Here is a 24517-nt window from a genome sequence, read left to right as displayed (position 1 = left end):
GACCAAAAAATTTAGTTTAAAAAACTAAAAAACACTGACTTAACATAAAAAATAATTGGTAGTTACAGAGACAACCGATAGAAGTTAAAACTTAGAACTTTTAGTAGTAGAATTTGGAATTTCATAATGTTTGAGAACAATTACATTATTAATTTCAAATTATACTTAAAACTTGTTTTCAATAATATATTAATAAAAAAACACTATTTCAACAATGCACAATATATAGGTACACATTCGACTTTTCACTAAATCCATTGAATTTCACTTATCTATACTAATATTATAAAGCTGCAGTGTTTGTTTGTTTGTTTGAACGCGCTAATCTCTGGTACTACTGGTCCGATTTGAATGATTCTTTCAGTGTTAGGTAGTCCATTTATCGAGGAAGGCTATAGGCTATGTTTATGTTATTTTTTTTAAATTGCTATTTTGTAACACAAGGTGTAAAATCGAAAATCTATTTTTGCGTGCGCTGCAAAAACTATTGACAATAGAACAAAATGATGTACAGGCTATAATATAGGCAATATTTTATTACTTATAAAACTATCGCGTGAATTATACTTTATATGGCAAAACAACGTTTGCCGGGTCAGCTAGTAAGATATATACAGCACCTTAGATTGTTAGATAGACTAAGACAGTTGTGAAAACCTAGAACTAACCTCAATTTCGATCAATTCACGCACACAAACACAAAGCATACAAGATTTTATAAACGGTACGTCACTCGTACGGTTGGCTCAGTTGGTAAGAGTGCTCGCACGGAACGCGAGAGGTCGTGGGTTCGAGTCCCGCATCGTTAAAATTTTTTTTTTCAGTTTTATTTGCTTAAAAATCTTGTTCAACAATTGAATAACTCCAGTCACGATGTGAAGACAATTAGGTTATTTAATATACCTCACGCACGCTCATCTCAGTCGCTTTGCAATTTTTTATATTGCGAATATAAATAAGTTATGTAATCACCAACATATCATACAGTTACACCTTCTCCGAACGCTGCGTCTTACAAGTAATTATTATTATTACAAATAACCCGCTCTTCATTTGTTATAGTATTACTATATAGATAAATAATAATAATAATATTGACACACTTTTTACACAAATTATCTTGCCCCAAGTTAAGCATATATAGCCTGTGTTATGGGTTACAAGACAACGATATATTTAATGCAATATACTTACTTAAACATATATAAATACATATAAACATACATAAATACATGACTCGGAAACAAACATCCATATTCATCATAAAAATGCTTGCACCTACCGGGATTCGAACCCGGGACCTCTAGCTTAGTAGTTAGTAGGATCGCTAACCACTCGGCTATACAGGTCGTCTATAGATGAATGGGTAAACTTATATTTTACTTTAATGAAGATAAATTATTACTAGCACATTGCTACATTGGTGTGTTTTTATCTTTGGAATAACTTAAATATTTCTTATCTATATATAATAGAAAGTGAGCAAACAGAACAACAGCATATTTGTGGAAACGAAGTACAAACATTCTGATAAGCAAACTAATATTTTTGAATTGTATTATGCCGGGTCCACATATAACGAACGAAGGCGAATGACAGAGAAACAGTGTGGGTTTCATGGACTTTTTTTTATGAACATATGGGACGAGACGATCAAGAAGTTCACCTTTTCAGTGCCGCTCAGGATTCTTGAAAAACCCAAAAATTCTGTGCGGCACCACAATTATTGCGCTCGTCACCTTGAGACATACGATGTTAAGTCTCATTTTCCCAGTAATATCACTAGCTACGGCGCCGTTCAGACCGAAACACATTAATTCTACTGCATCACGGCAGAAATAGGCGCCGTTGTGGTACCCATAATCTAGCCGGCATCCTGTGCAAAGGAGCCTCCCACTGTAAATATACTAGCGTATATACAACCCGATAATGATTGATCATTTTTTATTTAGTTAGCTAGTTTAATATTCAAAATACAAGGGAGCTAGTGCCAAGCGTGGCTGACTATAAACGACTTGTCAATAATAAATTGGTTACAGTAACAATAGATTCGCTTTCCTTTTCTAACTTGCTGTATCTACGTTGGAGATGTTTCTCTCTCTCGCACAGTTTCTTTGTCTAAATTCTGGTATTTTTTTGTAAGGCTGTAGTGTGTAAGGATCTCCAAAGTCAAGAGAAAGAGAAGAAGTGAGAATCATGCGCTTTCAACCCTGATTAACGTCTTCTTGAATTTGCAGCATTATTTTTGGTATATAATGCTGTTTCGTTGTGTAGTAATTTAAGCTTTTCCAAAGAGATCCCAAAAAATGTTCAAAACAAATATATTTCGATATTCAAAAGAATTGTTAAAAAACATTTGTGTGGTAAAGGTTACTATAACATAAATGACTTTCTTAATGATACCACAGATTGGAAATGGAGCGACCGCCCTAAGGCTATTATATAATAAGTTTAATTGTACGATATTACTTTGTCACCATATTTTATTTAAAAAAAAAGAAGCCCGCTGAGTTTCTTGGGCCCATTCTTCTCAGATCTGAGGCATACTTTTGGGTGGTAGTTTTTGACTTTCAATAAGTAATATCAGATGCTATTTTGAATAAAATATTTGAATTTGAACAGTAGCGTAACTCAGCGGTCTCTTTTATACTTACGTCTGGGCGGAGCGCTAGGGTTGGTACATACAAAAAAATTATGACGCGAACGGCGTGGCGAAGCTAATTTAACTCGGACAGTGGCCAGTCTCAACGGCGTACGTCGTGGCACTCAATAGTATTGTCTCCCCAAGAATGCTTAGCAGCCGTGTAAATCGTGTGTATGTGTGCGTGCGTCGATTTGGGCGCAGTTAAAGTACTGTACTATTACTGTATTGTGCAAATACTGTTCTTATTCAAAATTCAATTGTGAACTGACGATAAACTTAGAATATACTTAATTTATACCTTCCCAAATGGCTCTGCACTTTAGTACAGCAACAATTCACTTTTTCTTCTATATTTTAATCTACTGTCATACCCCTTGAAATTGCTCGCCCAACTTCCTTTAAATGTATACTCTTCCAAATTTTCACTCCTTTTGTAAATATTTCGTGAAAAATATTTTTGTTGTTGATAGATGTCTATTTCAATTTATGAGTCTTACAAAATTTTATGATTTAACTATTATGTCTCAGCGAAAACTACTTCTGTTTCCCGAGGGAACCAGACATTCCGGCGATAAACTGCTGCCATTCAGAAAAGGCGCTTTCCACGTGGCCATTGACGCCGGTGCTCCGATCCAACCCGTCGTGATCTCGAAGTACCACTTTCTTGACGCGAAAAGGCGCAGATTTGGTTCAGGTAAATAAATTACCTATTTTTATGTGAGACAACCGCCTTTGGTTGACAATATCTTATACTAGCTTATTCAAAAGTTTTTATTGAGTTTAAATTCCGCTTTCTGTCTCGTGCCAGACTTTGACGAGTCCACATCTCCTGAGGAGCCTTGTCTAGAGGCGAAACGAAAATTTGCGGAATTTACATTCAATATAACTCCCAACATTAGGATGATTATAGATTTCTGGAAAATAACGCCTTAATTTATTAATATCAAAGCTCGGAAACCAAAGAAAAATTCGAACCTCTTACCGCTTAAGTGCATAGAGAACTTTATGGATTTCTACATGTTCTAACTTACCTTTTTTTAAAACCGTTAACTCTCACCACGGTGACCCGGTACCGTATATTCTCGTTTGCCCCATTTCCGTTCCATAAAAGAAATCACTATTTTTGTTTAAGGCGAAGGGTAAACAGAAAACATGCAAACAAGGTGTTTTTAGACAAGTTTTGTGGTGAAAATATAGGATTTAGAGCTATGAACACTACTTTATCCTGTTACACATACCCTTAAGTCTTACTTCTAGGTTGCTAATGCTTATTGTTGGGTAAAGTTAGCACTCCAGAGCTATTATAACTTCCAGTTTTCTTTGCAATAAACAAGTGTTTTCTCGGCATCATGCATTTGCTTAGTATACTACTATCATAAAAGTTGTTCTTATAGATTTTACTTTTTAATGTAGGTACATTTATTCAGATTAGTAATCAATAATGAGGATTGTAAGCAATTAAGCAGTTTGCGCCTGTTAAAATGTTACATTTACGACCCAAGAGTTTTTTTTAAATATTGGCTTTGTTACCTAGGATCCTTGAACTCATATTGCCCAAGGTCGCCGGCATTTAGTATCGCCTTAAGTTCGATAGTTTGACAGGTGAGTTTCGATTTCGCTCTCGTGGAACTAACTGGTAGATAAGCATTAAAAAGGAATGTTTTATTAATGTGTAAACTCGGGTACGACACACTACTGTGTATATATGTTCTGAATAGCTAGTCCTTTTATTAAACACTCTAACCATTAAAAAGCGGACGAAACATTGATACCAAAAATTATATCGATGTTTTAAACCGCCTTTAAACAACAAGCGCGGTGTTTTTGAATACATAGATTGAGTTATTGATGTGAAAACTTCCGTAGGTAGTTATCTCTGGTCTGGCGTACTCCAGTATCAGCTCTATTTGACCGCGTGCAACGCAGAGCTGCTTGAATTGGGGAGCCAGCGCTCTGTGAACGGCTTCATTGTGTGTCTTGAGTCTTCTACTGCATTTATCACGGGGAGTGATCCGTAGAGCTGTTTCACCTGATTCCTGCCGCCGAATTCCATCTTCGCACGACACGCTACAAATTAGTATATCATCCCTACCATTTGGATATGCGGCGTTCCTCCACAGTACGGTTTTCAAGGAACTTTCTTCCACGTACAACAAAGCTGTGCAATGAGCCCTTGTGCGGTGTTTCCGGGGTACAACATGGGTACCGTTAAAAAAAGCGCGAACACTTTTGTAACAGGTCGCCAGCGCTCCAGTGATTCCTCTGGTGTTGCAAGAGAATTTGGGCGGCGGTGATCACCTAACACCAGGTGACCCGTACTCCCGTTTGTCCTCCTTTTCCTTTGTTTAAAATGATAATATATATAATTATAATAAGAGGGAAGGAAAAATGGAGCAAAAAATTAATAGTTAAAACAATAATAGGTACACATAAAAGAGTAGCCGTTGAGTTTCTTGTGTGTTCTTCTCACCAGCTCTACTTTTTACGTAGATTCAGGATTAAAATTTCTAGATAGACTTAATAGAGATTCAAGAACAGCTGTAATACGATAACTACTTTGATTAAATCGGATCTATGTGTAAAGTCACGGTCAGCCCTGTAAGACATATTGTAATTTCTTACTGTAACTGTGCATCTAATTCAGGTTATTATTCTCCCTTGAATAGAATTACCAGAGAATATAACAGACATGACGATGGAGTTGATATATGTGATCGCAATTTATTTTAATTAAAAAAAGACGGTTCTTTCAAGAGACTTGACTTCGATCTATTTTTGTGTTAATTTATATTATATTCTATATATATATATGTTATAATTCTTATTATATTTTGTGGCTTATTTTAGTTAAATAGCGTGTTATTTTCGCTTATAACTGAGGCATCATTTACCATATGAATGTTATTGCTGTTGTATTAGTAGGGGGAATTTCTAAATAAATCAATGTCTGGCTAGGTCGACTGTGGACCCATTACGATTAAGTTCTACATATTTCCGCAGACAACCCACGACTAATATCTATATTTAATCAAGATCTATAATTAATTGATACTGAATTAACTTCCAGGTGATATAATAATAACGATATTGCCGTCAATCAGTACCGATGGCGTAGACAAGGACAACATCACGTCGTTGGTTGAAACAACACAGAGCAAAATGCAAGAAGTGTTCACGAGGACATCGGCTGAAACCCGCCCTTATCCGGTGTGCAAGGAGAACTAACTCGTAAGTTTATACATCCGTAAATCTATAGATATTCCGGTAGTCATTACGATTCGCGCTGTACTAGTAAAAATTAAGAAAAATAAGAATTTAAATTCACCCATAACTAAACCCTGCAAAACTGTTCTAATTCTTTGACTGAAGAACCGAGTCTCTGTAAATATAATTATATTCGTACGTGGGGCACTTGGAAACTAAAAATTATAAAATGACTAATATGGATCATCAGCAACACCCAGATGACGTCCACTGCTCGACAAAGGCCTCCCCCAAAGATTTCCACGACGATCGGTCATACAACGTATTCCGGCGATCTTGACCATCGTCGGTCCATCTTGTGTGGGGCCTACCAACACTGCCTCTTCCGGTACGTGATCGCCATTTCGGACTCGGATGAATCGTACTTTACTGCCCCACCGGCCATCTGTCCGTCGAACTATGTGCCCTGCCCACTTTCACTTCAGTTTCGCAATCATTTCGACTATGTTGGTGATTGGCTTATATGGATAAAATAATTTTCTTAAATCTCTTCCTTAAGCCTGGAAAGGAACCGGATAAAGTTACTTTATATCGCCCCATAAGTCTAGACTGCCTATAAGCTTTTAAACTGCTGGGAACTATGAAAAGACTTCTAACAGAAATTAAATATAACCCCTTCGCACCAATTTGGATTTCGTGAGGCTTATGGAACCGTTAACGAAGTTCATCGACTAGTCAATGAGATCAATACCGCCTTTGAACAGAAAAAGTACTGCTCGGCAGCCTTTCTCGATATTTAGCAAGTTTTGACGGAGTTTGGGCACCAACGCCTACTATTCAAGATATTGAAAATCCTACAAGGAAACTACTATCTATTTTTCAAATACGATATGTAAAATAGACGTCGGTTAAGATATTACCCGACGTCTATTTTACATTAAGCTAGGTGAGAAAAAATCTGAGTTATGTGACATTAAGGAGGGAGTCCCTCAAGGAAGTATTATGGGTCCAGTCTTATACCTATTTTATATACCGTTTGAGCTACCATTAGAAAAAATGTGCTCGTGGGCTTCGCGGATGATACATTGATGTAAGTTAATCATGAAGATTTGGAAATTGCATCAATATGCTGCGTTGCAGCATATACTTCGTTGAAGTCTTAATGAGATATCTGTATGGCAGCGCGACTGGGTCCAATTCTGCTCATATGACTTTCACACTTAGACATGGTCATGGTCAAGGTCATGTCCTCCAGTCAAATTGAATAGTATTCAAATACCTCAGTGCGAGGAAGTGCGATAGTTGGGTATACCCATGGACAGAAGACTGACATGGAAAAAACATATTTTCAATTAAAGAAAAGCACTTGGCATACAATTCAGAAAGACTAATGTCACGTCACGCAAAATTACCACTTTATAAATTTGTTTACGACATTGTGACAGGTGACGAATCATGGATTTATCAATACGATCCCGAAACAAAGCGTCAGTCGACGAGTTACGGGGTATCCTAGTGTCGATTACATTACGAAATCAAAGCTGTGTTAACGCCGAAGGGTACAAACAAACTGAAGATTTTACTGCTATGAGCGACAAGCGACCCAATACCGGGCTCCGCGGGCTTATTCTTTTTTTTATGGAACAGGAGGACAAACGAGCATACGGGTCACCTGGTGTTAAGTGATCACGGCCTCCCACATTCTCTTGCAACACCAGAGGAATCACAAGAGCGTTGCCGGCCTTTAAGAAAGGTGTACGCACTTTTTTTGAAGGTACCCATGTCGTATCGTCCCGGAAACACCGCACAAGCTCATTCCACAGCTTCGTAGTACGAGGAAGAAAGCTCCTTGAAAACCGCACTGTGGAGAACCGCCACACATCCAGATGGTGGGGATGATATCCTAACTTGTGGCGTGTCGTTTGAAGGTGGAATTCGGCGGCAGGAATCAGGCTAAACAGCTTTTCGGAACACTCCCCGTGATAAATGCGGTAGAAGACACACAATGAAGCGACGTCTCTACGCAACGCCTAGTGATCCAGCCGTTCACAGAGCGCAAGCCGTTCCCCGACAATTCGAGCTGCTCTGCATTGCACGCGGTCAAATGGATCGAGCTGATATTGGGGTGTGCCAGACCAGAGATGACAGCAATACTCCATGTGTGGCCGGACCTGCGGTTTGTAGAGCGCTAAAATGTGGGCTGGCTTGAAGTATTTCCGTGCTCTATTTATGACGCCCAGTTTCTTCGAAGCCAATTTGGCTTTGCCCTCCAGATGGCCACGGAATTGGCAATCGCTCGAAATTTCGAGACCCAGTATTCCGATACTAGGCGAGGTATTAAGGGATGTGTTGTCGAAGAGCGGTGATACAGCAAATGGGGTTTTTTTTAATGGTAAACGCGCAAACTTGAGTTTTCTGGGGGTTAAATTGGACAAGGTTCAACTTCCCATTACGTGACCTTCTCGAGAGAGGACTCGATAGAAGACACAAGTTTCTCCCGTCGACGTTTTCCCGCAACCGCACACTCGACGCTCAAAACAAGGGACTTCCTGAACACCTCACCGGTCAAAGTCAAGTCACCCTCCTTATAGTCCTGATCTAGCACCGTACGATTTCTTTTTATTTCCTAAAATAAAAAAATAACTGAAAGAGATTCAGTTCTCGTCGCCGGAACGCTGTTAGCAGCGTTCGAGAAGACCGGCAAGTGTCTGCGGCAAATTGGAAAAAGTGTTACGAAAACTGGTTTAGACGTATGGGACTTTGTAAAGAGGCTGGTTGAGAATAGTTTGAAAAGATTTAATACAATTATTTTATCCCTATAAGGTGATATTTTAGTCTCTTTAAATTTTATAATTTCTAATAGTAATATGTGCAGTGATAGGACAACAAAGTCAATGATCAAATATAAACAAAAATTTTGTTTCCGTCTCAACACTAATAATTCTTTTCTTTTTTACAATAATCGGATATGGAAATTCGGGTGATCCCGTTACTCTGCAACCACCCAAATTTCTATGTTTTCATTGTCATAGCTACCTTGACCGACGTCAGCGCTAACCATCGGTCGATTACTAAATCCAGTCTTAATAATATAAAATTTTGTGTATATCAATAAATATATTAGAAATGTTTTTCACACCTGATGTACCAAAGAAGGTGATTTTTATTCTGTGGCGTCTTTCTAATATTTGGTTAATCTTTTCAGGTATTCGATGGTTACCTATACTAGAACTGTGGGCACGTGCGCATAGTGACTGTATGCAAGTCTATTGAACGTCATATTTTATTGAATTATGGCGTAGGTGTAACATAATTAACATAACATTAAAAAAATCTAAAGTAAATGGGGCTGTGATAATTTTCAAATATATATTATACTTATACATATATGAATAAATGTATAAATTTATACATTGAATAAATTATTTACTAAAATGTGTTTTTTTATTAAAGTGTAAACTTCTTTAGCAAAGTAACAGTAAAAAGAGACAGACACATAAATTTATAAGATGTAACGTGGAGAAAATTAGATAGGAAGCATTATTGTGTTTTGGTACCAGGCGATCATAGTTGAAGAAGAGATCGTCTTATGTATGACGCGAGTATACCTTAAGGGGCGTCTACGACCAAAAAGCCGCGCTAGCCGTTTTTTAGGCAGTTTTTTGGAGCTGTCTACTTGTTATTTAAAAGAAATATCAACTAATAAAAAATACATTCAAATAATAATATATATGTATGTAATATATATCAAAATAAAAATATATTCTGACGTCATGCGCACGACGTATTACTACATAGATAGCAGGAGAACATAAATAAGGTAGCGGTGATAATAATGTCTTTCATAGCGGATGAAATCATGTGTAATCCTAGCAACATGTACCAGGACTTCATATGCAGTTTAGAGGTTCATGCACAATGCAGGTTTCACTTCTGATATATGGACTTTGTACGCATACATTTTTTTTAAATAAAGACAAACATTTTATCAGAATACATTTTATTAGCTTGATATATTGAAAACATAAAGCTTTAGAAAAATATTACAATAATTACATAGTTTATATTAATTATATCACAATAAATTTTACACGAACTATATGTAAAAATACACGTAAATATCCACCAAGAGTAAGTAATAAAAACAGTTCAATAAAAAGTTTTCGAAAGTTTAAGGTAACTTATATTTATATATTTCTCACACAATATATATTAATATTTTTCCTTTATTCACATAATGCCAACTTCGCAAAATGCCAACGATTATCGTGCCAAAACAAAGCATACAATAAAAGTTATAGATTTAAACACCACGAAAATCCCTAAAGAGTTTATCTGGTTAAGTTGTCGCACGCGATAACAGCGTTACATTGCCATAATTATAATATTATTAAATTATATTTTAATATCTACATTAGTCTACACATAAACATGGCCACAAATATTTGGAGGTCACCTTATACTTGGAAAGTCCGCCCCTGGGCTATTTTTCATAACAACTTTTGTGTAATTTTTAATAAAAAATCAGTATCTATTCCTGATCGCTATCTTTGTATAAAAAATCTGCCAAAGCTATTCTTTTTTTATGGCAATAAGGGACTGGATGAGAAGGACGTTCAGTTGGTGGGAATTGATACGCTCTGCCATTACAATGCAGTGCCGCTCAGGATTCTTAAAAAAACCAAATATTCTGAGCGGCACTACAATTGCGGTCGTCACCTTGAGACATAAGATGTTAAGTCTCATTTGCCCAGTAATTTTACTAGCTACAGCGCCGTTCAGACCGAAACAAAATAATGCCTACACATTACTGACTCACGGCAGAAAAAAAACCGTTGTGGTTCCCGTAATCTAGCCGGCATCCTGTCCTTGGCAGCCTCCCATATTCATATTTATTTATTTGGTATTACTGGTAAATCTAGGTAATGGTGATATTTTTTCTAAAATATGTAAGATATAAAGTCTAAATTAGATCTATATAAAGCATGTTTTAAAGAAAGCAGTAAGCATCTTTACTGTATATTTTTAATAGAATTTATTATCATTTTTAACGACGATCCCAAATAGTTAGATGTACTTCTCATAGGAAGGGTTCACACGCGTCGAACAAAAGATTGAACCAATCACAGACTCCCACCCGCTATGGAATTGTAAATATATTTTTTATTGTAATCTACACATTGTCTATGCTGTTAATTAAATTATTTTTTAATGTTTCTTTTAATTCTTCAAAAACTTCACCAATTATTTTTAAGTACTGATTTATTAAACCTAATTAATTGTGTTCAAAAATCTTGACAATCAAATTAAATTGATATAGTGTTTGCGAAGTTGGCATTAAGAGATGTTGGACTTGACAATGTTATAAATACATGGACAAATATGTCTTACTTATGGAAATCTTATTCCTATTGGTATAGAAAACATCGATATTAGATATGCTTTTTAACTTGCTACCACTGAGTTGCCTTAACTATACAATCCGCTATATATTTTACCCACACTTCGTGCGCGTGCCATAGTTACTTTGGGTAGCAATTTTTTTTAATATACTCACTTTGCAAATAATACACTACAAACTGCCGTGGTTAATACATTTTATAAGCTACCAACTATAGAACTATTATCCCCCTTTTTCATCCCCCCACCGGTCTAAATTTTAAGAACGCTAGAACAAATATTTATTTATATCTTATTAAGTGCCTAAATACAAAATATCATAGAGTTATCTTCGATAATGACGAACTTTCATACAAACTACCACCCCCTATTTCAACCCCGCCAATCCTTTTATTCGCGATAAAAGTTAGCCTATGACCTTTCCCAAGCTCTTTTCAGTGGTTTAGGCGTGAAAGTGTAACAAACAAACTTACATTCACATTTATAATATAAGTAGGGGTACAATATAGCATGTTACCGGGGGGCAAACGCGATTAAAATGAACTAGATTGTCTTAAAATCGGACTTGGCCGGTAACATTTATAAGAAGCCATCCATCCATAAGTTTCGTCACCAGCTGTGACAAAGAGACGGGGGAGGGGTCAAGAAATCATGACAATCGTGTGACGTAATTTATGGATGTCAGCCTTTTCAACTTAGTACTTTACAACATATAATGAAATATAGTCGTTATTTACCGTCCGTTTACTTGTCCGTAACACAGAGGGCGTCTTTCGTCGCGGTTTTCACAACGCTTACCAGAAAACTATGGATTATGTGGGTATTAAGACGCTTTCCGAAATAGGGTCCGTCCCTATAAAGAGTGACCACATAATATCGGTAACTTAGTTCCAAAGATTAACAATTCAGAAAAGGGTTCCAAACGAACATAACTCGAGTTTTTACTGTATGAAACGAAAATATCTTAAGACTTATTAAGAAATGTTAGAAGTAACAAGCCGCTTCTTCTCTCTCAGAGCGCCATTTATTTCCGAAGCGGTAGTAGTATCTAGTATATTATAAATGACATCAAAACAATTCTAAAGGAATCAATTTCGGGAAAATAAATGCCTTTTAACTTATCGACTTGTTTCTCTTTGGTATTGGTGGGTTTTTTTTCGGAACAATTTCTCATACTTATCTCAAACTTACTGAATTCCAGAATTGTTACACTTTGGAAGTGAGTTATCGGGATATTATATCGGCTATTTAGTTAAAATAGAAAAATAGCATGTGAGTTTCTATCATTTAGATTTACATCCTATGGAATTTGACTAAAACGTATTAACAATAATAAATTGGTTTGGTTAAAGAATCTATAAAATAATTTGTATAAAATCATTGGTAATTAATACATTGTAAATACAATACAACTATGTCACTGGTGAGCTCTTCACATTCTGAATTAATCTAATTACAATCATTTAAATTTATTTTTGGTTTATGCAACTATTTTATTTCAGACAACATAATTTTTTTTATGGATGATGTAGGACTCGAACCCACGGTGGTGCAACCAGTCGTGCCTCCGTGGTGTCCGTAAGCCAGCAAACTAGACACCATACAGACACCAGAGTCATGACGCGTCCGTGCTGGTCACGCCACTAAAATGTTGCACAACCAAACGGACGCCAGCTACGTAACTCTCTATAGAGCTGTTTACATTTTGTTGGTAGTGGCGACTGGTTGCACCTCCGTGGTGTCCGTAAGCCAGCAAACTAGACACCATACAGACACCAGAGTCATGACGCGTCCGTGCTGGTCACGCCACTAAAATGTTGCACAACCAAACGGGCGCCAGCTACGTAACTCTCTATAGAGCTGTTTACATTTTGTTGGTAGCGGCGACCGGTTGCGCCTCCGTGGTGTCCATAAGCCAGCAAACTAGACACCAGAGTCATGACGCGTCCGTGCTGGTCACGCCACTAAAATGTTGCACAACCAAACGGACGCCAGCTACATAACTCTCTATAGAGCTGTTTACATTTTGTTGGTAGCGGCGACTGGTTGCGCCTCCGTGGTGTCCGTAAGCCAGCAAACTAGACACTAGAGTCATGACGCGTCCGTGCTGGTCACGCCACTAAAATGTTGCACAACCAAACGGACGCCAGCTACGTAACTCTCTATAGAGCTGTTTTCATTTTGTTGGTAGCGGCGACTTGTTGCGCCTCCGTGGTGTCCGTAAGCCAGCAAACTAGACACCATACAGACACCAGAATCATGACGCGTCCGAGCTGGTCGCGCCACCAAAATGGTTGCTCAACCAAACGAACACCCGCTGCGTAACTCTCTATAGAGCTGTTTACATATTTTTGTTAGCGGCGACTGGTTGCGCTACCGTGGTGTCCCAGTGAAATATAACCCTTAAAGTCTATTAGTAATAAATGACACTATTTATATCATCAAAAATATTTACAACGGATTGTTTACAATATAATTATTAGATAAATATAAAAAGTAATAATTATATTGTAAATTTGACTTACGACAATAAGACAAGAATACAACCAAAACAAGCTACCAGTAGTAGGTAAGTACCTATATTAGCATCAATTATTATTAACCACAAATATATTGAGATATTCTATGAAATGTTGTAAGTTTTCTTGAGGTTTAATCCAATATTTGACTTCAATCAACCCTGATGACGTCCAGCTCGAAGAAACTACTCCTCAAAAATATTAGAAGCTTCTCGAAGCCTTGCTCCTCGGTTCTTGAATTGAATTAAATTCGATTGCCGTGAAAGATGAGTTTGAAAAGTTCGTCGAGATAGGGGTGCGCGACAACCGCGTTTGGGAACGAACGGTTTAGAACTGACGAGTGACGGGTGCATTCTATAGCGCGTGCGGTTAGCCCCAACCCTCACACAGGATGTTCCATTTTAGAATACTTTATATTACCTTTATAATAAATCTTCCTTTTTTTATGATAATGAGGGGCGACACGAGCGGGACGTTCATCTGAAGGTAATTGATACGCCCTGCCCATTCCAATCCAGTGAATGCAACAAATATTGGCGAAATTAACACTCAAGAATACTCACAACGCTTGAATAGTGATGGATTTCCGCAAAGTAACGCCTTATTCAATAAATTTTCAATAAAAGTGTTCTATGAAGTCAGTCTAGAAGTGAAGTAGTTTCGAGAGAGAAAATGTCAACAGCGCAGGTTAGAGTCGCGTTCATTTATATTGCACTATACGACAGGGGTTAGCAACTTTTTTCTGGAAGAAGTATAGATTTCTGATTTCAGAGATGGGTAAATAAAGCGCACAGATTAATAAAAAATTAATTAATTTTAATTTTTTTTCCAAAGTTTCTTACCTCTAATAATTAGTCACACTTTAGATTTTGACGTCCGTGTCTTATAGCTTGGATGCCTACCAAATAGTATTTATAAATATCAATAGTATATTTGTTTCAATAATAGTCTTTTCTGTGGAATCGAAGGCATGCCAAAAATACCAAGAGACCATTTTAGCATTATCTACCAGTGTTAAAGATTATAATATGATGAAACAGAGTACAGTACTTCCCCCCCTTCAAGGTCACCCCCGCGTAGGGTTACCATTTACTAAGTTGGAAAGTGCTGACAAGAAGCCTGACATTTCGATAAAAGTGCGGGTTTTTTAATTTAGATATAGTTTCTGATAAATATTTATTTGATACGAGTTTATATAAAGTACAAGTTAGGGAGCCGGACAAAACCCGGACTAGAGTCTAACGGTCTTACAAATAAAATTGGCATAAAGTTATAACTAAGCATAAACCAAGAATATGTAAAATCTTTACAAATAGACATTTTGATTACGAATGGTTTGTTCGGACGTATAACGTTTCCCGCGTTTATTTGCACGGCAGCTTGTCATTCGGAAAACTTCAGAATTATCATTGTATTGACAGTGTTGTCAACGATATTGTAAACATTTTGCATTTTCTTTGTTTATCATCAGTTATAACTTTATACCAAGTTTATTTGTAAGGCCGTAAAAGTCCAAACATATCCGGATTAATCCGGATCCCCGCGCCTCCCGCCATTAACACCCTATTTATTACCTCAGCGCTACGTATCAGTTCAGGGTTGTATCTTCGTCAATAAATACGTCACACGTATCTACCAAAAATGTTAACCTATTTCAATTTCTATTTCAATTTATTGCAATTCCATAAATATAGTCTAACTATAATTATTATACAAGGCAGTATATTATGGATACCCAGTTTGGGTGTCGCAATTTGGTCTAAACAGCAGACCGTAGTAGGGAGACCCATATTTTAATTTATTTTAGTTTGGCTCGTTTAAAAAATCATTTACTGGATAGTAACATTTTTCTAATAAAAAGTTTTTCAGTGTTTTAATAAAATCATTTTCATCATTTATGCTTCGAATTTTGTTTGGCAGATTATTATATATTTTTATAGACATTACATAAGGACTCGATGTATGTAGTACTAAATTTGATTTCGGGAGGTTTAATTTATTTATATATATCTTTCGGGATATCGACGGGACTTACTTACCTACCACCGCAATTGCGTAACTGTTATTAATGTAATTTAACTGTTAGCATTAGTATTCTTTGAACGGTGAACTTATCAGAACAACTAATTTGTATTCGTCAAATAACCTATTAGGAAACTTGTACGTGATAAGGTTTCATTAATTGTATCAACTTTATTTAAAGCGAAGAAAGAAACGGACCATTTTAATCATCAATTTAATTTAGACCAACAAAAAAAGTCATATATTTTCGCTGCTACAGAATTGGGGTCCTGTTTTGGCGTTTTTTGAAGTGAAAACTACTTTAGCCGTGTTGGGCACTTTTTGGTAGGAGAAAATATTATGGGTTCGCGTCACCAACATGCTGTTGACTGGCGCACTATAAATAAATAATTAAAATAATAAAAATATATAGTATATCTTACTATATACTATTTGTATGGGTGAAATCTCGTGAGATCGCGTCACCGAAATGCTACACCCTGACGTATTGTGCAAAATTAGTGCAGTGTATATCTTATAAGTGAAATTTAATGGATTTAATGGAAAGAGCAATGTGTATATATATACACATTAGTATATACTGTGCATTGGTAAAATAATAATTTAATTGTTTTTTGAGGTAAATATGCCTTACAAAAAAGTTGTGTAAAAATCTCTGGATCCAGGTATTGCAACCATCGGGTTCAACTGTAGATATTCCGTTCTTCTCAGGTCTGAGGCAGTCTATTTTGAATCGGTGGTAGTTTTTGACGCTCAATAAGTGATTTTGAATAAAAATATTTGAATTTGATAGCGAAAATCATCTAAGAAATCCTACATGTGTGTCCAAATAAAAAACGAATTCACAATCAGTTAAGCTGTTTAGGTGGATTAATATAAACACTATAATCTACTTGTCAAATGATTAAAAATAAAAATATTACGACTTAAAAATTTCGACCAATCCTGGCCTTTTTTAACTAATACCCGCATAATAATATTTCAGCCTTAGGTAATTTATACGTCCAGATAGAGCCAGATTTGTCACTTTAGTGTGCGTGACAATCTACATCTAACACTCGCGATATGTGTGCCACTTTGTGTCAGTGTGCGTGCATTGCTCAAAATAGAGGTTAACTGTCAACCTCAATTTTTTTCTAAGTTTTCACAGCTGTAACAGTCAATCTAGACGTATAAATGATATTTTTGTCGCTCAATTCACATCTGTATAGGTTAAGTAAAATTGAGCTAAAACTGAACTTATAAGCTAAGATTAATACATAACTAAACATATAGTATATTCTAAAATCACAATTAATATTATATGACTTGCCTTATTTCTATCACCAAAATAATAATTTGGAATTCAAAGCGAGTATTTATTCGCTATCACACAATTAAAATTAAAAAAAAACTTAAGATTAAAGTTATATTGAAAAAACAAAAATAAAACTAAGTAAAATTGTAAATTTAAACTAAGGTAAGTAATATATAACAATCACAGCAGCATTCAAATCAAATCAAAACAAAATAGGATTGGTGTAAATCATTTTAAACAATTTGCTATTTCTTAAAGTGATAACCCTATCTTCTGGGATAAAATACACAAATTAAATTTGAAACTAAAAATAATGAACGATGCGGGACTCGAACCCGCGACCTCTCGCGTTCCGTGTGAGCGCTCTTCAACTGAGCCAACCATTCGAGTGTCGTAAAGGTTCACATATCTTGATTCTTGAATCATCAACTCTCAGGTTGTGGCTTCATCTACAGGATCTACTTTCATTAATAACCCGCTCAACCACACTTATTTCATATGTGAAAAAGACATCGAGACGTCACTCGTACGGTTGGTTCAGTGGAACAGCGCTCGCACGGAACGCGAAAAAGCAACTTCGAGTCCCGCATCGTTCATAAATTTTGTTTTGAAATTTAATTTCTGTAATGAAATTATTTTGTCACAAATACTCATTTCAATAATAAAGAGTATCTTTTGGCGTCAAAATATAAAACGAATCGAAAATATAGTAGCATTTTATATAAAGTAACACCGCTATAAGCTGATGTGTCTTACAAAGCTGTCAACCTAGATATATTTTAATAAACATATCGCCATATCGGATGCTATAAATTATATCACTTGTAAACAAACAGGAAGTTGATATAGAGTTAAATGGGATTTATTTCTGCCTAAATACTGATAAACCGTCAAAATATCACTAATACATCGCAGCAAACAAGATATCTTAAAAAATAGTAAAATTACCACTGGTATATCGATTTCCACGAGTCATTAAATACTTAATTACTAGCTAATTTCTTGAGCCTATATTACTATAATAATATACAGAGTATATACAAATGAAATAATGATGTCGAAAATTGATTGAAGTTATACTTCTTTAGTCGCACTGTGAACAATGATGAGAGTGAAATTTTAAGATGCGCGCGCATCACTCTAATACAAAAGTAACAGGGTTGGTTCCTAAAATTATCTGACATTTGCGACATTCGTAATTTTTTTTTATTAGAATAGGCAAAGGGTTCAATCCCGTACAGACGTATTCGTCATTTCATAGTTAATTGACAAAGCCATCGATGCAAGATTTTTACAATATTGTTCTTTCTACAACCGTAGAATAGCACGAGGAATAAATAATTTTAAAGATTTTTGCTTTGTCAGGCCAAAGAAGTATAACTTCTTGCGTGTAATATACATACATAAGTACACACACACTTATTTACTATATTACCGATCAAAGAACTCATCTAGGCCTGGATTGCGAGAGGATAATCCGGGGGTAATGCACTTAACACTTCCTTTGATAACTCCTTATATGCTATTTCCATTATGTTTTTTACCTTTGTTATGAGCTCGGGTACATCGTCCATTGTTAGTCCTGCCGTGGGAATTGGCTCTAAGCATTGAATTATCGCATGACCTGAAACCATAAACACGGTTTTTGTTACATTTGAAGTGCCTTCGTCGACTGTTTTGCATCCGAATTGCATTCTGCATTGAAATCCGACACTGAAATTTCGCTTGTTCGACATAATACCTTTACCCATCTACTGTACTGAGAAATATTGATTTAAAATGACTTTAATGTTGGCGTAAAATGTATAACTTTCACGTAGATACTGAATTGATTGTGGGCGGCGGTGATCACTTAACAACAGGTGACCCGTACGCTCGTTTGTCCTCCTATTCCATAAAAAAAAAAGATACATTCAAAACTGTAATTTTATGATCTTATTGAATAATTAATATTTTCTATTGATTGATTTATGTGTGTCTTTAAGAATATCTCGCGCGTCATTTTTGAGCTAGGTGTGTTTATTCTCGTATTTACACTTAATTTTTTATGATAATAAGGGAGGTGACGAGCAGGACGTTCAGCCGATGGTAATTGATACGCCTTGCCCTTTACAATGCAGTGCCACTCAGCATTATTGAAAAACCGAAAAATTCTGAGAGACACTACAATTGCGCTCGTCACCTTGAGACATAAGATGTTTATGATGTACGGCGCCCTTCAGTCCGATACACAGTAACGTTTACACATTAGTGCTTCATGGAAGAAGTAGTTGCTTACGCAGTTGTGGTTGCCATAATCTAGCCGGCATCCTGTGAAATGAACTGGTGAACTTAATGCAGAGCGGCATTATGTATGTACGTAATTAAAGTTATTCACACAAAAGCTCAATATACGCGCTTAATTTTTTTTTTATGGAAAAGGAGGACAAGCGAGTGTACGTTAAGTGATCACCGCCACCCAGATTCTCTTGCACATCACAGGAGCGTTGCCGGCCTTTAAGGAAGATGTACGCGATTTTTGAAGGTACCCATGATCTATCGTCCTGACAACACCGCACAAGGAACCTCATTATTCCATTCGTTGTTATCAAGAGTCGAGTTGGAGGCAAAAAGAGTGCACAGAAGATCAGCTCTTTCTCTTTTGCCGTTTGAACCACGGTGTCACTCCCCATGTGCAGCGGCGGCAGGGACAGCTTGTTGAAGTTACCAAGAGCAGCATTCGACAACGACCAGAACTTGCGTGTTCCGGTCGGGTAACTGGGAAGCTGCTCGCCGATATTGACAAAATCTGGAGGCACGGTTATATTTCCTCTTCAGAACTTTGCAGTTCGGATCCTTTGAGCCCAGCGCCGCAACCCAAGTTCGATACGCCTGTTTTTTTGCAGTCAGATTTTGCTGTAACTGACGCATCGAACCAGGGCTGTGATCTGCGACCGATCGGTACTACAGACCTTGGTATTAAAATATCCATGCCCAGTAGTATCGTCATAAATTCATTTATCATGTATATTATTAAAATATCATATTGTTGTTCTGACGTTATCAATTGCGGTCAATATACGAGCGAAAATCATAAATTACTAAATAGATTTCCTTTTGACATTATGTTGAAAGTGAGTGTTCACAAAGGTTACTACTCTTTCTGTGTTATTTATAACCGCGAAGAAAAGTTATTCCAAATTTAAAGCTTTTTGTCTTTATCTTACCTTAGTCACTACAGAATTACATGACAGGGAGAAGTAATATTAAACTTGTAACATTTCGGTTATAACACAAATAAAATTTGAAAACAAAATTTATGAACGATGCGGGACTCGAATCCGCGACCACTCGCGTTCCGTGCGAGCGCTCTTCCAGCTGAGCCAACCGTTCTAGTGACATATCGTTGATAAATCTTGTATGCTTTGTTCAACCTGAGAGGTTGTGGCTTCATCTACAAGATCTACTTTCCAGTTCATAACCTGCTCAACCCCAATATATTACATATTAGGAAATTGACTTGAGATGTCGCTCTTGCAAATCTTAACAATTTATATATATATTGACACACTTTTACACAAATTATCTTGCCCCAAACTAGGCATATAGCCTGTACTATGGGTACAAGACAATGATATATTTAATACAATATACATACTTAAACATACATAAATACATATAAACATCCATGACTCGGTAACAAACATCTATATTCATCATATAAATGATTGCACCTACCGGGATTCGAACCCGGGACCTCTAGCTTAGTAGTCAGGGTCACTAACCATTCGGCTATGTGGGTCATCATTATAAGAGCGCTCGCACGGAACGCGATAGGTCGCGGGTTCGAGTCCCGCATCGTTCATAAATTTTGCTTTCAAATTGGATTTGTGTAATTAATCCCAGATGTGAGGGTTATCGCTTTAAAACGTTACAAATTGTTTAGATTGCGTTTATTAATAAGAAGTTTAAATCTTGAGTGATATAAGTACAACTAACGGCCCACCACTTGTAGGTATATATGCTGCCAAACAATAAAATTACTCAGATCCGAGATTCCAAAAAGTGTGTAAATACGTCATCCTAATGTGTTAAAAGAAACAAAGAGCCCTTGATCAACGCATTGCGTTATGAGACGCCTTGGGGAATACGGGCATAATAGCCTGAACACATGGTCGGATTTGGTTCGGCCGGACTATTCTTTCATGGGAAACTCTGTGCGTTTCTATAACAAACTCCCATCAAAATTGACAGAGCTATCAATTCGTCATTTCAAATTTTATATTGAAAAACAATTAATTAAGGAAGCCCATTATAGAATAGATGATTTTATAAATGCCTTCAAGATAGCTTGGCCAGATGTCGCTCCATCTCGCAATGACAGCTTGACAATACCTTAGGTTCTTGTAAACCGGTGTAGAGCTATGACTAGTTTTTGTATAATATAGTGCAATAGTATAATTATGGATACAACTTTGTATTTTTGTATATTAGAATAATTTATTTTGACCAATGTGATCCTCCAGATTTTATTGAATAAAGATATTCTGATTCTGATTCTATCGGACGGTCCGTCGGACGCCTAGCATCAATTGGTCCGGCGGCGTCGTACTCGGACAGTCCGGACGGTAATAATAATAATTTTATGCTATGGACAATGCGAGCTACAATCGAATATGGTCCGCTACCAGACCGCGTCCAATGCCGTCGGCCGTACCAAATCCGATCATGTGTTTGGGCTATATCTCTCAAGGCGACGAGCGGTTGAAATCAAGATCGTAAAATCTTCAGTGTTAAATTTAAATAAAATACTTTTTAAACGATACATGTACGCGTGTACTTGTTACTTGGTACTGGTACTTAGGTATTTGCAATCTTACATTGTAATCTTAATTCTTTTTTCCTTTATTGTTCACAATTATTACAAAGAAAATACATATAAAGTCACCCACAAGAAACCATGTAAGGTTTATCCGTGGGGACGAGATCGCTCTTAATTACTTACATTATTATATTAAATTCCTATACCAATTATATTAACACGCCTTATAATATACATAATTACATTAAAAATTGTTTGTTTAATAAATACTTTGCCTTTTACGGCTTTTTCTCAATGCTTTCTAAAATGTTTACTGGCAAACCATTTAGTGTGTCTGGCAATAAATGCTCCCATTTCCGCCTACCATATGCATTGTTACATTTTGGTAATATGTATGTGTTTAGGTAGGATATAGTTTATTTATTTAACCCATATGGTAAATGTTAAAAAATACAGTTCAAAGTACACGCGTTTTAATACTTTAAAAATGATTTCATTTAAATGTGTCAACACTCGTGTTAATCAAAGAAAATACCATGTCACTGTTAAAGTCAAATGATCGAAAAGATTAAGGCTGGGTACAAAACTAACTTAAGCAATAACAAACATGTTAAAGTACCGGTTTATGAAAAATATTGCACCATTTGACAATTTTAAGATGACATCACAATTTTAACAGTTAAAGTCATCGTTTATGTTAAATCCATAGTCCAAAGTTTCTACAAAATTAATGTTAATATAATTAACCGTGATTTTTTTATGAATTACTGCCGATTACAATGCAGTGCCGCTCAGGATTCTTGAAAAACCCAAAAGTTCTGAGCGGCACTACAATTGCGCCTCACCTTGAGACATAAGATGTTAAGTCTCATTTGCCCAGTAATTTCACTAGCTACGGCGTCCTTCAGACCGAAACACAATTATGCTTACAAATTACTGCTTGACGGCAGAAATAAGTGCCGTTGTGGTAACCAAAATCTAGCCGGCATCCTATACAAAGGAGCCTCCCAATGGATAAACGCGTTTTGATCATTAAAAAAAATCTAGTTTAGTTATACAGGATGTCCCAGAACTAACTTTCGAACTGGAGTACTAATGTGTGTAGACGACTATTGTTTTTTTTACTAGATCATCATAAGAGGACCTTTCCCCCGAAGACTTAGGTTCCATTACTACGTTACGCCCATATCGTTACGTTCTGGGACATGTATATGGTTCAAAAATGAAATTTAAGCTTACCTTTATTAAAAATGTATTTTTTGGAGTTTATGAAGTAGTACGGTGACATCACAACAGGAATGATCGGCACTTGAGCGGCAACAGCAATATTGAAGGCGCCCTTTTTAAAGGGCAACAGTTTGGTGAAGTCCTTGTTTCTAGTACCCTCCGGGAATATCCATATTTTTGTCTGCAATATCAAAATACTAGATGGTTTATGGCTAATTAAATTCCAAAGTTCCTTCCTTTAAAAATCGCTAGGCGAAACGGTCGGGAACGGTTAGTATTATATATTTTTTTTATTTACGGCAACTTGAGAGTAGAACATACATAATATAGATTTATAAACATATTGTTAACACCAGGAATTATTAATAAACGCGAAGTAAAAACAAAATGAACTACAACATCTTGAGACTAGTATATCTTGCCCTGGCTGACTCTGTTGTTGGATACGCGTTGTGCTGTTATGGCAGAACGTATAAAACATATTTAGAAAAAATTCATAACTTACAAATAAGATTACTTAAAACCAATGTGCCTAACCATGTTAAATATAAATTTACTAATAACACCAAGAACTATTTTCCTATTGTAATGTCATGTCGATACACTCGAAAATAAGATTCGCTATTTTAGTTGTAGAATATAATAATACATATTGTAATGTTAAAAAATATGAAAGAAAACATAATATGAGGAAACTAGCCTACCTAAATAAGTTTTGTCTACCTAAATATAACAATGTATATGGTAAAAGGTAGAACCTGTAACTATGTATTACCTAGGATATTAAATACATTACCTAATGATCTAGTAGATATATATCTGCAAAAGAAAAATTTCAAAGTAAAGCTAAAAGCATACTATCTAGAAGCTAATAACCTAGAATACCTATGATGTATATTTTTAATAATACTGCTATAATTATGTTATATTAAGTCTTAAGTAATTAAGACAATTATTGTAATGCGAACTCACCGCTCGCACATAAACCTTAGAGATTTTGCGAGTATGTCTTTGTTATTATATATATTAAGATAATTTTGTTCATTGAATAAATAAAAAAAAATAGTTATTCCAAGTTTAAAACTTTTTGTCTTTATCTTACTTACCTTTGTCACTCCAGAATAACATGACAGGGAGGAGTAATTTTAAACTTGGAGTATTTTTACTGCGTTTAATAAATAAGACAGATAATGCCTTCTACTCGGATAAGTCGAGTTAGTTTATTTTAGTTGAGTTAGTTTAGTCTCTTGTTGGGAAATGTAAATAATATATGCTTTTACAACAAGATCCCAGAAAATGTTTAAAACGAATACATATATTACAAAATTCAATATGGTTCTGTCACAAATTGGGAATGGAGCGACCGCCCTCAGGTTATTAAATAATAAGTTTTACTATACGAT

The 24517-nt window shown here is 36.0% G+C and overlaps 2 protein-coding genes across 3 annotated transcripts in view; one reads left to right on the top strand and one right to left on the bottom strand.

Annotated features, from left to right (window-relative positions):
* The window catches only part of LOC126965731 (1-acyl-sn-glycerol-3-phosphate acyltransferase alpha-like), a 41713-nt gene extending 32430 nt beyond the window's left edge, over window positions 1-9283 (top strand). Inside the window, exons 6-8 of the mRNA XM_050809487.1 lie at window positions 3173-3338; window positions 5712-5872; window positions 9054-9283. Coding sequence (XP_050665444.1) covers window positions 3173-3338; window positions 5712-5869 — 324 coding nt within the window. The 3' untranslated portion in view covers window positions 5870-5872; window positions 9054-9283. The remainder of the gene's footprint in view (window positions 1-3172; window positions 3339-5711; window positions 5873-9053) is intronic.
* A 548-nt stretch (window positions 9284-9831) lies between these two features.
* Window positions 9832-24517, bottom strand: part of LOC126965728 (1-acyl-sn-glycerol-3-phosphate acyltransferase alpha-like) — a 32853-nt gene continuing 18167 nt past the window's right edge. The window contains exons 4-6 of one of the 2 annotated variants that reach the window (XR_007729580.1): window positions 23127-23295; window positions 12980-18710; window positions 9832-12813 (exon numbers count right to left, since the gene is read on the bottom strand). Coding sequence is in view for 1 of the 2 variants with exons in the window: in XM_050809485.1 (XP_050665442.1) it covers window positions 18538-18710; window positions 23127-23295 (342 nt within the window). In the remaining variant the exon portion in view is untranslated. Of the gene's footprint in view, window positions 18711-23126; window positions 23296-24517 lie in introns of both variants that reach the window. The other variant, XM_050809485.1, reaches the window with a different exon arrangement.

The sequence above is a fragment of the Leptidea sinapis genome, chromosome 8 (assembly GCF_905404315.1).
Source record: "Leptidea sinapis chromosome 8, ilLepSina1.1, whole genome shotgun sequence".
Lineage (NCBI taxonomy): Eukaryota > Metazoa > Arthropoda > Insecta > Lepidoptera > Pieridae > Leptidea > Leptidea sinapis.
The sequence above is the reverse complement of the archived record's forward strand: the minus strand, read 5'-3'. Positions and strand labels throughout refer to the sequence as shown.